Source organism: Thunnus albacares, chromosome 13 (assembly GCF_914725855.1).
Source record: "Thunnus albacares chromosome 13, fThuAlb1.1, whole genome shotgun sequence".
NCBI classification, from domain to species: Eukaryota; Metazoa; Chordata; class Actinopteri; order Scombriformes; family Scombridae; genus Thunnus; species Thunnus albacares.
Window position 1 is genome coordinate 15,100,150 of NC_058118.1, and position 15,970 is coordinate 15,116,119.

Below are 15,970 nucleotides of genomic sequence, written 5' to 3' on the forward strand. Positions count from 1 at the left end.
CAACCATTAACAACCACAGTACCACAGAGGATGCTCTACGTGATGATTATGGATGTGATGGCAATGGTACAGTGAGCATACATGAATGAATCAGAGCGTGCACAAATAAATCTTATAGCTGCAATGTGTGTTTTTCATATGTTGGAGAGGCTCATGCATTTACAATTGTTCAGCATGTGGACCTTTCTCCAGCATTACTGAGTCATTACATGGTGGTCATCTGAGGATCCCTGCAGTTTTTTTACAGTGTGTGTGCAGCTCAGATCACGTGCCTGCCAGTGGTGTGAAGGGGATGGGAACTGATAGCTCTATATATAGAAGTATATGTACGTGGAGGCTTAAGACTGGACCGTGCAGGAGAATGGAGGCTTGCTGAGCATACTAATGAGGGTTACACACACTGGTCCACACACGCCATCTATTAGCTGTGGATGTGCATTGTTATACTTTGTATATATGAAAACCAATTTAAGGTTCAAAACCCTCAGAGTGAGGTGTGTGTGTATGTGTGTGTGTGTGTGTGTGTGTGTGTGTGTGTGTGTGTGTGTGTGTGTGTATGTGTATGCTATTGGTATAACTTGAGCAGCTAAGGACGAAAGGGGGAGGTGGGCTATAGTATGACTCAGACTAAAACAGCTGACTGTGTGCTTGCAAGTGTGTGTGTGTGTGTGTGTGTGTGTGTGTGTGTGTGTGTGTATGTGAGAGAGAGAGAGAGAGAGAGAGAGAGAGAGAGAGAGAGAGAGAGAGATGGACATCATTACAGTAGCCTCAGGATCTTGAGATAGTGCTCTATTACACAAGAACAGTGTGTGTGTGTGTGTGTGTGTGTGTGTGTGTGTGTACTGTATATACAGTCCTCACCACTTTTCTTTCTCATCTTGTTCTTGCATCCTTTCTCCTTTTATTTCTCCTCTTCTGCATCTTTCTGAGTTTACTCTCTCTAAACACACTAGTCACGAGGTTTCAGAGCACAGGAGGCAGAGGGTAGGATGATACTCCATCCTGTGGAGAAAGCTCATAAAACACAAGATCAAACAAAAAATAACAAGGCATCAGGTGTGCCGCACCAAGCATTGTCACATTACTGGCTGCAAGCAATTGGCAGCAGCACCCTCAACCCTCGTTACGCTCTCTTACCGTCAGAGAACCTTTCTAGTCACATTATTTGTCACTATGTGTGATTTCTACACTAGTCTACACTAAAAATCAACATGTAAATATTATGTTCTGCTACCTGAAGTGGGAGTGGATTCTCTTGCTGGATTCCCTGGAGAACATCACTATTATTACAATCATTACTGTTATTGTTCCACCTCTTACTCTGACCTCGGGGCAGAACGGTTTCTTTTGGCTGTTGATATTGCACCAGGCACAGAAAGAGCAGCTTGATGTGGGTTTGTTTTCAACAGTAATTTCGCACTTACTAACATTTAGCACGCACTAAAGTTCTGCTCATTGTCAAGTATTATATGAACTTTCTGCTTAGATAATCATATTAATCATATTAACCATACTAAGTTGGAGCCTTTTTATCATTTTATTTAGAAGAAAATGGCAAATTCTAAGAAAAATGCTACACTCATTACATTTATTTTTAATTTCCTGATTATCTTAATTCTTTGTGTGCATACTCCATTACATTAGGTGTACTACTGTAGTTACTGTAGTATCCACTCATTGTGGATACAGCTGGTGGTTCATCTTCCTCCCGGGGTATAACAGGAGTTGTATATTCACATATATATGTAAATCTATAAAACTGTTGTTTCAGCAGAAAGCGCAGCAGTAAACCAATAATGCTGTCGAGCACTCACTGCGGGGATGACAACAGTCGTTTACAAAAGGCTGCCCACGCTGGAGTGGAGCATTTGGTGGATTGCTCATGTCTTTATAATGACTTACTGCGCATGGAGCATGAAAACAGGACATCTTATTATATTGTTTTATCCAGCGGCAAAACATTTGTGGGAGTTGATTTTGCTTGAAAACAACAAGCATCAGATTTTGTAACCACAGTCCGGCAAGCGATTGACTTGTTTTCATGACCACACATGGATGAATCAACAATAAAATTCTCTGGGGACAGCTAGTGGTGTATTATTCTCTGAGTGGTATTTTCATCCTTTTATCCTGCACTTCCTGTTACACCCACCACAGCAGTCTGGATCTGTGAGTTATGGGATGATGTGATTTTTGAAAGGTGCGCGTGGGCATGGAGGACGCAGAGCCCGAAGCGAGGGAGGAGAGACGACTGGACTCAATCCCCGCAGATTAACTGTAGACTGATGTTTTTTGTCAGGGAATTGTCACCTCTTTGCTCCAGATTAAACTCTCGCCCACTTCATGAGAACATGACATTAAAAAGGATTGGGTGCAAAATGATCCTGTGACAAGATATTTTACTTGAAATTCCAAATGGTAATCCCCTTTTCGGTATTAAATGGGTCTTTCTTAATCCCCACGTATGTGTAATTTGACACTATAATGCTTGAAGGAGAGGCATATGTTCCAAATTTTCATTTTAAGTCTTTTTTTAAAGGTGACATCACGAATTATATAATATGTTTGGTTTGGCTGCCCTGCATGTGTGTGTATGAGTGAGCATGTGTGTACTTGGCTGGATAAGTAATGACGTATTTCTTCATAAGTATTACTGGGGGCCAGATGATCCAACTGTTTAGACGATCATCACCCTTCTGCTGCTGTTTCTGACACTTATTAGGAGCATGCTGCATTCAAGAAACAAACCTGCTTCTTATCTTTGTAGTTTTAAGCATGCATCACATTTCACAAATTACATAATTAGGCAGCAGATTAACAGTTTATGTGGAGTATGTTGCTTGTTGTTGCTTGAGTTATACTTTTCTTCTTCTTCTTGTCTGTTTCAATCTCTACTTCCAGCTCCCTCTGGCCAGCACGAATTGTTGGTCTATGACGCAATCCCTCTTCCCTGCTAGTTTAAGTTTCAGAGCCAATCAGAGCGCAGCGGTAGGAGGGAATCCAGTCAGCTCATGCTTGTAAACAGCACTGACAGTAGGAGGGACTTTCAATTTACAGTCCCACCCTCTGTTGTTATCCCTGTTCAGACTTTCCCAGTGTGTGTGTTGGAAAAGAGGAAAAGCAAGACGAGGAAAAGGGAAAAGGAAGAGTGGTTTGTAGTGGAGAGGGGAGAAACGAGAGGGGAAGTGGGCGTGAACGTGTGAGTCAGGGCGTGTGCTGGTTCTTCAGTGTTACACTGACTTTAACACAGAGCTGCCATGAAGCCTTCTAGACTGGTCTACTCCACACTACTGACAGTAGGTAGTCTTTATGTAAACTTTCTGTGTGTGTGTGTGTGTGTGTGTGTGTGTGTGTTTGTCCACATGAACATGCATGTGTGCAAGTATGACTTAACAGTATCAGTTCAGCTGTCACCAGAGAGGAGCGTGTGAGTGTGTTTGTTTGTCCAAGCTGTCAACACATATTTGTTGGTGATGTACTTTTGCTATATTCATTCTCTTTCCTGGTTAACTCTGCCCCTTTTCCTGTTTTCCTGTCCTCCTGTTGAACTGGGAAGAAGACATTTAATTTCCTCTCTTGCCTTCAGTAGGGCCCCTTTTTTTCCCACTTCATTTCCACGTGTGTGTTATCAGAGATACACATGAGCTGTGAGGATCACATTGTACAGTAAAGCGACAGCAGAGGATTCAGCACTGAGTGAGAAAAAGAAAACTGTTACTCTTTTATTCGCTGAAGCCAGTAATGAATAGACGCTTTGTGCATTAACTCCAAGAGTGTTAGCTTTTTTGTCACACACGAACATGCTGCCTACACGCACACAATGAGTTACACTTGCAAATACTGTAATCCTGAGAGTTTGGAGAATTAACCAAGGCCACCAGGAAAATTACTGCTGTTATTTCTGTGCGTATAATGGCCAGGAGAACTATAACACATTTCATTTTAATGGTATCAGTTGACAGCTCTCTTTGGGACGTATCGTCTCATACATCATGTTTTTTAAAGCTTACTGCACTCCTGTCTAGGCTTGGCTTTATCCCACCCTGCTGCCTCTAACTACAGTCAGAGCCCAAATTCAGAATCTGCACGTCTTAACTCACTTTTCACTCAACTTGCGGCCAAGCCTGTCAGATAACCGGTCATGGTTACTTTAGAGTATCAAAACTAAGCATGGTGGCCTACTTAGGGGTTTAAGTGGGCATGAATGAAGTTGGAACCATGACCAAACACTGTCTGTTGAATTCATATAACTATGCATGACTGTCACGTGTGCCTGTTGTTGGACCATTTATGCATTTTTCTATCAATTTGATAGTAAAGCTGAAGCACACAACATACATGCATCATCTAAAAGAAGTTTGGGTATTTGCATTCTCTGTGACTGACACCAAGCAAAAGGATTTTGCATTTGTGCTTCTCTCTTTTTTTTTTCATCCCAATGTTTTGAGAACAGATTCTTCATTGGGATTTAGTATGCTTCAAAGTCTTCTTCTACTGCCATGCACCCAAGAAAAACATGTCTTAAAATGTAAAAAAAAAATGAATAAACAAATCGACACCAGCCACAGTCCTAAGACCCCTGCTCTTATTTTAGCTTCACTGTCATTGCTTCCTCATCTACCCGCTAATACGTGTGTCTAAATTTAGACACACATCATTACAGAATGACGATATTAGTATCAGTGTGTGCTAGTTCACAAAGAGAATGACAGGGACGTGTGAGAACTGTACACAGCACTGAAGTATACAGAACATCCTGTAGTTAATCCTTTATCCTTTATCCTTAATTCTAAATTTTTTTTTGAGAGTTCAAGCTTCTCTCCATCAGGATCCAATAGAGACAACTGGATACTCTTGAAGTGCCAATTTCAAGCCCAGGATTTACAGTGAACAATGCATATTTAGATTAGTACAAAACATAAGCTACTTATCGCTAATAATTTCCGTCAGCCACCCTGCTTGTCCCTAAACAGAGTGTGGATGTGGCATGTCTTTCTCATGGTTGACAGCCTAAGAAGTGACCTTTACCCTCCCAGTCTAGAGACTGTGTGTCATTGGATCCTCTTTGCAAGACTGGAAAGATACTGCCTGGCTCTTACCCAATCTGAGTGTGTCTGTGTGTGTGTATATGTGTGTGTGTGTGCGTGTGTGTGTGCGGTACGCAGTGGGCAACAACTGACAATAGGACATGAGCAGAGATGGGACATAGGGGATTGAGTTTTCTATTAGATCCAGCAGTGACAGATGTGCAGACAGGGGGGCGAGTCTGGTGGGGGGATGATGATTATCAGCGTGTTCATGTGTATCTTTGTGCATGCGTGAGTGTATGTGTCCTTGTCATTGAGTGTGTAAAACTATATCTTGAGGACAGACGGGTTTGTCTTAAAGACGTGCTGCTGTTCGCTCATCCATGCGTTTGTATGAGCATATGAGTGCATGTCTGTGTCTGAAACATGAATAATACATGTGTTGGCCAACTGTGAAAATGTGGCAGGACTACATTGCTTGATCCAGATAGCAACACAGAAATAAAAAAGTGGCACATGCACAGTGTATATCAAATGTGCCAAATGCCAAAGTCAGGTCAGGTGAAAGTGTTTTCTAACAAAAAAAACACATTATCTCCTATAATCTTGGTCGCAACAGAAAGTTCATTATTGCACATTGCATGTATCGTCATTCAAACTGGATGTTTTTTCCATTGCTAACACCCGATCCTACCACTCCTTATACACACTAAGAGCACAGCAATTAGAACATGCTGCAGTAGCATCTTTAACATACCACTGTAATTATTTTGCCACATGCGTTAGGGCTTGCACTGATGAATCTGAAAGTGGGCCATGTTGGAGGCAGAACTGGTTTGTGTTGCTAGGCAGAATATCCATACCTTACAGCTGTATTTCTATTATAGATGAGATTATGTAAGGCTTCCTCTCCAAACTGTCACTGACATGTATGCATTATTGTATTATATATGTATTATAATATGTCATTTAAATGTATGTATGCATTCTATAATTTGTAACATTAAATAAACATGTAAAACTATATCATACACTGCCTGAAATCTGTGTTAAAGGCAACATGATTTGTCATCCAAATGAAGCAAAAGAGATTGTAACCACCTATCAAACAAACTGACTAACAGCTCTTCTAACACATAGATTTATGCTACACGACACCTAAATACAGCTATTACATCAGGCCAATATTTTCAGTTATGATCCCTTGTTAAGCACATGTCAGGTTCAAGCGGTTCATGTGTGGGTGTAACTGTCACAACAGGTGATGTGAATCAGCAGTGTGTATTTTTAGCATGTTTTTACGTACCTGTGTGGCCAGCTTGTTTCAAAGCATTATTGTGGATTTGTGACCATACTTATTGTTTAGTCACAAAGCCTTTTGTTCTTTTTATTTCCCTGCTTTGGTGTTAACTGAGCTGTTATCCAAAGGTCAGGCACATGGTCGTACTGGTTTGTCTACATCTGCTGCTGTCTGTACCCTCAGGACTGATGCATACCTCTACAGTATTTCTACACAGTTCTCTTTCAGCTGGCATTTGTCTGGTATTAACCTAGATATAGCGCTATAACAATGGACACGTTTTTGTGCTAATCGTGGAATTAAACAGTTTTGTTAACTTCAGTTCCTGGTACCTCTTGTGGGAAGTTTGCTTAGCATTTGTGGCCCTGAAACTGACACTCAGTAGAAAAGCTGAGTCTGGAAGTGAAAGTTTGAAAAGACATACTGCATATTAATGTATTCATTTGCTGTCTCTCTTCAGGTTAACTGCTGTCGTAGTCCGTGGCTTTGAATGTCCTCTGCCATGGCAAAGCGTGAGGCTGGGAGCACCAGCCCTGTGGTGCGTCAGATAGACAAGCAGTTTCTGGTCTGCAGCATCTGTCTGGATCACTACCGCAATCCCAAGGTGCTGCCCTGTCTTCACACCTTCTGTGAAAGGTAACTAACATTTGTGCTTTCTGTTTCAATGACAACTGGCAAAATCCCTAATTACCTACACTTCCCCCAAGCTAAACCTGACACAAACCCAAGTCTTTGCTCTCACACCTGCTTGCACCGTCTGCTACGTGTAGCTTTTTCTGGCCATAAATAACCATGCAAAGAAGGTGGAAGCTATTTCTGTGCCACTCACAACCTATTAGTGAAGGATTCTTGTATATTTACATGTCCCTTAATAGAGGAACCTCATCTTTTGCAAATCCCTACCCTCAATTAAACAGCACAGAGCACTTCTCCTCACCAACTCCACTGGGATAAGTGCATTCCTTAGCATCAGGGACCATCAGTGACCGCAGTCTGAGAAAGGGCTCATTGTTGGGAGACACAATTACAACGCCTCAACCTACAGTTCCTCAGACAGAAGACAAGCCCTCAGGCAATACTTACTGTGGCCTTTTTTGTACCGAGCCCGAGCATATGAGGATTTTGGAAAGCTTGCGGTTCAGGGTGGGAGAATGAAGAGGCGAGTATGTTGTTAGGTAGGCTACAGAGGATAATCAGGATTGTGTTTCAAGCTGGTTTACTTCTAAACTTATAATCAAACAAATATTTATGGAGTAGGTTTGAGTACAATCAGATAAATCCTTTTTCCATGCACTGTGAGGGGCATTTCCCCACCAGAGGGCAAGTTTAATCCCAGGTTTAACTGGGTAGCATGTGATCTGGAGCCCTGCTGAGGTGAACAGATTTTTGTCTGGAGCCATACATGAAGTTGCCAGACAGATGTTTTAACACTGGATGGGTTGATGTAGTTTTATGAATCTTAGGGCTGAGCTGGAAAACAGAAATTAGGAAACCCCTGCTGGGCCTACTCAGTTTTGTATAGTGTTGTATCTCTTTTAATTTTGCTCCCTTTTTCCTTTTCCTGTGATTATCTGTAAACTAAGAGTGCTTCTTAATATTATAATTGCACACTCACTATTCAGAGATCAGGATCATAAGTTTGCCATGGGCCATGCTATTGTTTCAAATGATGACAATATAATGACATCTTTCTTAAAATGGAAATAGAAAACTTTTTGCTTTAACTTGTCATTATGAAGTAAATGTTGATTGCACAGTGTAATGGCTATACCACTGGCTCCCGGGAAAATAAATTTACGGCTCAAAGGAAGTGTGTCAACCATTGTGCAACCAAAAGAGGAAGAGGCTAGTGCTTTAGGTGGCCAACCTCTTTCTATTGTCTTATTGCTATATGATAAATGTGAAATATTGAACAGGCAAATCTGATGACACCCAACGTTTTAGTTGCATTGATTATACTACCTGAATAAACTTGTCTTTTGATTTCTAGAGGGCTTTCTCCCTGTTAGCTACCGTAGCTAACAGGGAGAAAGCCCTCCAGAAATCAGTTAGCTAAGCTACCAGCCCTACAGTATCCAGTCAGGTTGGCTGATCTACTTCATATGAAAACCAATGGACAGAGAATATGTTATCACTGTCTCCGTTGCGCAGTTTCTTTCATTTTGTAAAAACGTAAACATGCTACCAACTCAGTTCACTTTTCTCAACACACAAAGAAAGAATTTCCGTCTGCTTTCATGTCTCCATTATAGACTAAATGAATGAACAAACTCAAACACTTTTTCTACTAATGTTTTCTTGTAACCCAGACGCCAACCTCTGAATCCAATTGAAAAGTTGTCTATTTCCACTTTAAATAGTGGCATATACTTGTACTCGTCCTCATGATTGTAGGATTTTACTTAACAAGGATGAGTGTGGCACTACTACAAACAATGAGTCAATGAATTAATTAGGCAATTGTTGTTAATTAATTAACCGTCAAAGTAATTTGCCGCTTCCAGCTTCTCAAAAGGGATGACTTGTTGCTTTATAATTGCTGCTGATATTATTGCTAATGAAGTACATTGGGCTTTTTGTAGGATTAGTATATACATGTAGTATTATTCTTTCACTACTTTCTGACATTTTATAAATCAACCATCCGAGTAATAGCAAATCTACAGATTAATTGACAATGAGAATAATCATTAGCCTTATCACAGGCCTTTTCACCTCATACCTGCTTGAGCCTGACAGCTGCGTGCCCGACAGAGCAACAGCAGTTGTTACAGCAGTGTTGACAGAGCGGTGGGTAGATGGAGATTTTTGTTAAAGCTCTCTGTTGTTCTCAAAAGCTCACGGCTGCAGTTTACCGCCGGCAGAGGAAGCTGGGTTGATACAAGCCTTTGTGGTGTCATTAAACATGATGGTGTTAGCATTCAGCCCAAGAAGCTGCCAGACATCCCGGTGTGCAACAACAGAGACTTAACCTTGACACCACCCCAAGGTTTCTTGCAGCATTAACCACAGATTTAGTAATCACAACCAAAGATGCCAAAGAAATAAAGTCATACATCACATTCTGGATGGCAGCCAGTGTGTAAGCCAGGAGTGCGATGCAATCTGCAGCCGAGTTTTACTTACTGTTGGTTTGGTTTTGGCTTGAAGGTGTCTAATGTCAAATAGATTGCCTCCGAAGCGCAAACACCTGTACAACATCCTCATATTCCAAAACATGCACTCACAAACATGCAGCATCATAATCATACATACAATATACTCACATTTACTCTTCCAAAATCATCTTTGCATCTCTGCTTGGCAGATCGGTTTGCCAGAGACTCTTATTCGAAGAGAACGTGTGTGAGTTTTCTCCTGAGGCTGTGGCTTCTGTTTATTGACTCGGATTCACACTTTCACCCAATTTGTTGTGACAGGAGAGCACTATTTAGACACCGTCTCTCAATTACGGTCATAAGGTGACAGCTCTCTCTAGTGCCTTCCTCTCCTTCTCTCTCTGCCGTATTGGTAAATTGAACGTGACTAATAATTATGCACGGAGCATTTGCAAAACAGTGGCTCAGGTAGGTTTTGTTCTCTAACTCTTTCTCTGACTCCCTCCCTCTAGTTGTCTCCAGAACTACATTCCCCCAGAGTCTCTGACGCTCTCGTGTCCAGTGTGTCGCCAGACGTCCATCCTGCCAGAGAAAGGAGTTTGTGCTCTACAGAACAACTTCTTCATCACTAATCTCATGGAGGTCTGACTTTTAATCCCCCCTTTTCCTTAAACTTAGGTCAGATTCAAGTCCTTTATGAAACCTGATTTTCAAGCATATTACATGGAACGAAGCACAAAAACACAAATGAAACCAATTATGAGTTAAACAAAGCAAATGATATTAAAAACAAGTACAGCCAATACTACTGAGTGTTTGTGTGTGTTCCTGTACTGTTGTTTTTTGTGAGAACCACTGTTAAAAAAAGGGAAGACATTTTTGCAGGCTGAGGTCATTCTGGACAGTCTTCACTTCTTTGAGGGGCTTTTTCAGGATTAGGACTGGTTTTTTTTAATTATTTAAGATTATAACATTGCATAACATCAGGCATGCAATGGTGATGATTAAGTTTAACATTAGGATAAGGCAAAAATCTTCAAAAAATACTTATAAAAGAGAAAGCAATCTAATAACATGCCAAACAGAACAGATAATCATCTTACATGTCTTTTGAGACTTGTTCACTGAAAAACAGCACACGATGACATTTGAAATGTTTTGGACCAGGTCCTTCAGCGTGACCCGGAGTGCTCGCGACCAGAAGCATGCAGCGTCCTGGAGTCAGTCAGTGCCGCCGCTGCAGGGAAACCCCTCTGCTGCCCGAACCATGAGGGCAAGGTGGGAAGCCCTTTCATGGTGCTCTGTCATTACCTCACCAAAATTTCCTTATCTCCTTTGTCTTTTAATTAGTGTAAAGGAAGCTGAATCTCACTTTTCTTACTTACCTGCAATGCCCAGCAAGAGTGACTGAGCTTCTCACTTAATTTGTCTCCCTCTGCAGGTGATGGAGTTCTACTGCGAGTCGTGTGAGACGGCCATGTGTCTGGACTGTACAGAGGGCGAGCACCGGGACCATGTGACTGTTCCTCTGCGGGATGTTGTGGAACAACACAAGGCTGCACTGAAGACACAGCTGGATGCCATACACAGCAGGTGGGGGCTTGATACCTGATAAAGCTTTCAGAATATTTCCTTCACATCAGGGGGTTTGGAAGCCTGAGCATTTGGCCCAGATTTGGCATCTGCCATCTCCGCATTGGCAAAGATCTCTTCTGCTGTGCCCTGCATGTCAAAACATGGTGCTGAATATAGTGGCACAGGCCTATTTTCACTTAAGGATAATATTTTTATAGCTTTATAGCTAGTTTTTTCAAAGGTTTTACTTTATTAAAACACAAAATTTCACATTCTCTTATATCGCAGGCTCCCTCAGCTGACAGCAGCCATCGAACTGGTGAGTGAGATCTCTCGCCAGCTGAATGAAAGAAAGACTGAAGCAGTCGCAGAGATTACCAGTACATTTGAAGAACTGGAACGGGCGCTGCATCAGCGCAAGTCAGCCCTCATCACAGACCTGGAGAACATCTGCAGCGCCAAGCAGAAGGTTAGTATCTATTACACATAGAGTACATGCACTCACACACGTGCACTTGCATCTTTTAGTGAACTTACATCTTTGCATGCTCATGGTCAGACGCACAAACACATACATTGATTTTATAAACAGCTAGTCACACACAAACACACAGTGCCTGGAAATGACCTGCCATATGTGTCACATTCCTGTCAACATACTTCAGCCTGCTGACTTAATGAGAAACTTTTTGGATGACCACTTTTCCACTCTTCCTCCTTCTGCCTCTCATACTAAACTCTAACCTGTTCTCCTCATCTTCTTGCTTTTTCTCCCCATTTTCTTCCACTTACCTGAGACCAGGTGCTACAGGCCCAGCTTTCATCTCTCCTGCAGGGGAAGGATCACATCCAGAGCAGTTGCAGCTTTACAGAGCAGGCTCTCAGCCACGGGAGTGCTACTGAGGTGGGTTGGCAGATTGTAATTTGTACAAACAAGCTAACAAACAGGTTACAACTCATATGGGAATCAGCAATCAAGTGTGGTGCAACTGTGTAGCAGGATGTCAGCTATTACAAAATGATTTAAAAAATACCCACACAACTCAGGATACAGTATGTGTCTCTGGCAACAACAGGTGCTGTTAGTTCAGAAGCAGATGAGTGAGCGGGTGACAGCGCTGGCAAGACATGACTTCCCAGAAAGACCACATCAGAATGCACACCTGGTCTGTCAGGTATTGACTGCTATTATTTCTCTGCTCTCAATTTTTGTTATGGCAGTCTGACTATTACATGGTCACAATGTTACACCTTTTTAAGTTGTGCCTCAATCCACAGGTTAACAGGAGCCAGTTTGTACCATTTTTTCTAATGAGGTCTTGAGAGTGTCTTTATCTTAAGTTGTACAGTTGAGTTAGTTTTTCATATTTTTTATAAAAATGTGATGTATTAAACCCTTTCGATCGCCAGAAGAAAAAAATGTACTTTGTAGCACAGCAATAGGCTGTTATGTTCCAGAATAAACTCACAAACACAGTCTTGATGTACCATTGGCTTGTTGGTTGTTATGAGTTACCTGCATCCAACAGAGCAGTGTGAGCATCTTATTGCTGTTGTATTTATGGCCATCTGACAACTTTAAGTCCAAGTCCAAGTCAGGGACAGGTAACATACACTTTTTGCATTTTTTGGGTTATTACATGGTTATCTGGCTTTCAACATACATTACGTGGAATCATGAAATGAAACTAGAAAGCAATAAGGGACTCTGCAGTGGAATTATCTTGTTGTGCTGTCTGCTCCAGGTGGAGACTGAAGGCCTGCGACGCTCCATCCAGAATCTGGGTGTCCTCCTCACCACAGCAGCTGTGGCTCACACCTCCGTTGCCACAGGAGAGGGCCTCCGCCATGCAGCAACCGGACAGCACCACACCATTACTGTGACAACAAAAGACAAAGTACTGTCTTGAAATTATTTAGCGTCTCTGCTGTTTGCTGCAAGGGAACAAGTGTACAATTAGCTCTAGATAAAGCTAGCTGCTTTATATTTTTCTTTTGTTTTAATCTGTTGTTCTCTTGCAAGTCAGTTATTTTTCATTTTCCTAACACCCACCACTTGTCTGTTTGTTGCATTGTATTCTTTTCATACTTGTTTTTGGTGTCTTTTTTTCATTCATTAAGCTGAAATTGAATCAATGACATCTCTCTGCAGGATGGGGAATTGGTGCGGACAGGAAACGCTGTTTTAAAAGCAGAGATAACATCTGCTGACGGGAGCCGGGCTGCAGAGACAGAGATAGCAGACAATAAGAACGGGACATATGAGGTGGGCTACACGTTACGCTCTGAGGGAGAGTACTCTTTTGCTCTGTTGCTGTATGGTCAGCCGATACGTGGCAGCCCGTTCCGCCTGCGGGCGGTCAAGCCGTCAGATGTGCCACAATCTCCAGATGACGTCAAGAGGAGGGTGAAGTCTCCCAGCGGGACAGGGGGCCACATACGGCAGAAAGCAGTCCGACGGCCCTCCAGCATGTACAGCACCACCAAGAAAAAGGAGAACCCCATTGAGGATGAGCTCATCTACAGAGTGGGTAAGACAGACAACCCATCCGGGAGAGAGTGCTATAATACCTGTCAAACCAAAGACCATGTAGATTAAGTTATAGCAGGAAAAGCACAAAATGTCCTCTGTAAAGAGTCAAGGGATTGTTTTGCATATTTTATCCCATTAACTACAAATCAGGAAGTTTTCAGATTGACATTCTGCCTTCCAGGCAGCTTCTGTTTTCAGTTCATTCCAGTAGACTACACAATTACAGTAAGATCAGCGTGCTGAGACCTGATAGAAGATAACAAGCAAACATGGATGTTGTGAAAAAGATAATGAGAATTTGGTGGTTGCTTAGATGCAATAACATGTTGCCTCTCTGGTTTTGGATGTTAGTGTCCCTGTCATAGAATATATAATGTAACCACAAACATTGTCACTATGATAGATTGCCTATCTCAAGCAGGTAGCAAGCTCATTTTGAACTGCTGTGACATGAACTGAAACATTCGTTTGCCCAGAAGGTAAGAAATCAATCCAAAAACTTTGGATTAGCATTAGCTTTTAAGGAAAAACATTACACACTGAAACTAAGATGAAAAATATCAAATGGCACGTTTACTGAGTGTGTAATTATTTATTTGTCAGGTACTCGGGGCAGAGAGAAAGGGGAGTTCACCAATCTGCAGGGAATCTCAGCCTCTAGTAACGGCAGAGTGGTGGTGGCAGACAGCAACAACCAGTGCATACAGGTGAGACAAACACAGAGAGAGAAATGCGTGTAAGTGCCACCATATATGCATTTGTAGTCATGTAGAAAAGGAAAACGCTGCTGTAGTACTGCTGATCAGTATAAACTTCATACTCCGATTGCAGATATTCTCCAATGACGGCCAGTTCAAGATGCGCTTTGGGGTCAGAGGTCGGTCTCCGGGGCAACTGCAGAGACCAACAGGCGTCACTGTGGACATGAACGGTGACATTGTGGTGGCTGACTATGACAATCGATGGGTCAGCATCTTCTCCTCTGATGGAAAGTTTAAGGTGAGATCTGAGAGCTTTGTGGTGTCTAAACCGTACTAAATATGTATAATTTAAGGTTTAACCATTTATGACGTCTTTCTCCACTGAAAAATATGTTTTCTGAAGGGGAATTGCTGTTTAATGGCTTTTTCTGCATTCAAAAAGTAAAAGAAAATCCTGCTTGAACAATTTCTTGCTGCCCAAATATAAGAGATTTAAAAAAAAAAACATAACAATGGTTTAAAAAACCATTTCGTCATTTCTCATCTTTCTTCCCATGCTTCAAAAACCTCTTTGTCCTCCTCCTGCGCAGAATAAAATCGGTGCAGGCCGACTCATGGGTCCTAAGGGTGTGGCTGTGGATAAGAATGGACACATCATCACTGTGGACAACAAGGCCTGCTGTGTCTTCATCTTTCAATCCAATGGGAAGCTTGTGACTAAGTTTGGAGGCAGGGGGACGTCTGACAGACAGTTTGCAGGTGAATAGAAAGCCTGAACATGAAACAATAGATCTCTTTGTAATACTGACAGGGAGCTCACAAACAATGCCCTCTCTTTCAATGACGCAGTGAGGCAGCGGTGTCTACCAGTTTATGAAGTAAATCCACCATAATGATATATATGTTCATGAATTCTCCATTAGGGATTTTTCTACTTTTACTTCCAGTTTGAGAAAAACAATATTCTTATGTATTTTCATTGTATTTCTGAATACAGATCAATGCATTAAATTGCATATTACATTCTGTTTAAAAGTGTAAGCCTGTATATTATTGTAAGCAAAGCCCTATTGACTCCCTGCTTCCCCCACAAACTGCACCTGTGCTGACCGCCCTACTCTATTTTCTTCTTTACTTATCCTTTATCTCTGACTACCTATTTTTTCTTTCTTTCTGTTCTTCCTCCTGTTTTCCAATTCAGAAAAACTTGGCCCAAACTTAAATAAATCTGGCTCAGTTTTCAGTAAGTACTAAGTGTGGCCTTGCTGAAACCTTAATCCCACAGTGCAGTGCCCTCTGTCTAACCCGACTCCCTGATTATGTGTCTGATCTCCTGACAACTCAGATTGTTGACACATCAAGGATCAAGCTGTGCCTGTACGATAATGATTAGACATACAAGTACATGCCATTGTAATAATCACTCACTATTACAATTATCAACATTTTGTCATGTGCATTGTGTTTTGTTTTTTTTTTTTGTGTAAAATGGCTACAAAAAGATCAGTGTGAATGATTTTCACTGCTCTAAACTAACCTGATGTTCCCTGTTTGCTATAAGACAATCAGTGTTAAGAGCTACAGTACAGAGCTCAAAATGATTTTTATGTGTTTAATGGGTAATTATCATTTCACATAATTAGCTACCCATGATGCAATTTTAGTAAGCCACCAGTACAGCCACTTATAGCAGAGACAACACAATATTCTGTGATTAGAAGCTCTATGTAGCTTTT

General features: G+C 41.6%; 1 protein-coding gene across 6 annotated transcripts in view; it reads left to right on the top strand.

Moving 5' to 3' along the window:
* trim3b (tripartite motif containing 3b) overlaps nt 1–15,970 on the top strand; it is a 32,757-nt gene that overhangs the window by 13,621 nt on the left and 3,166 nt on the right. For 2 of the 6 annotated variants that reach the window (XM_044370334.1, XM_044370333.1), the window contains 13 exons: nt 6,788–6,963; nt 9,938–10,067; nt 10,593–10,703; nt 10,867–11,018; nt 11,289–11,469; nt 11,803–11,904; nt 12,077–12,175; nt 12,746–12,898; nt 13,153–13,531; nt 14,137–14,240; nt 14,365–14,532; nt 14,825–14,993; nt 15,436–15,477. In XM_044370334.1, the coding sequence (XP_044226269.1) occupies nt 6,818–6,963; nt 9,938–10,067; nt 10,593–10,703; nt 10,867–11,018; nt 11,289–11,469; nt 11,803–11,904; nt 12,077–12,175; nt 12,746–12,898; nt 13,153–13,531; nt 14,137–14,240; nt 14,365–14,532; nt 14,825–14,993; nt 15,436–15,477 (1,936 nt within the window). In that variant the 5' untranslated portion in view covers nt 6,788–6,817. Of the gene's footprint in view, nt 1–2,987; nt 3,297–3,559; nt 3,697–6,787; nt 6,964–9,937; nt 10,068–10,592; nt 10,704–10,866; nt 11,019–11,288; nt 11,470–11,802; nt 11,905–12,076; nt 12,176–12,745; nt 12,899–13,152; nt 13,532–14,136; nt 14,241–14,364; nt 14,533–14,824; nt 14,994–15,435; nt 15,478–15,970 lie in introns of those variants that run through there. The other 4 variants (XM_044370335.1, XM_044370332.1, XM_044370336.1 and 1 more) reach the window with 4 other exon arrangements.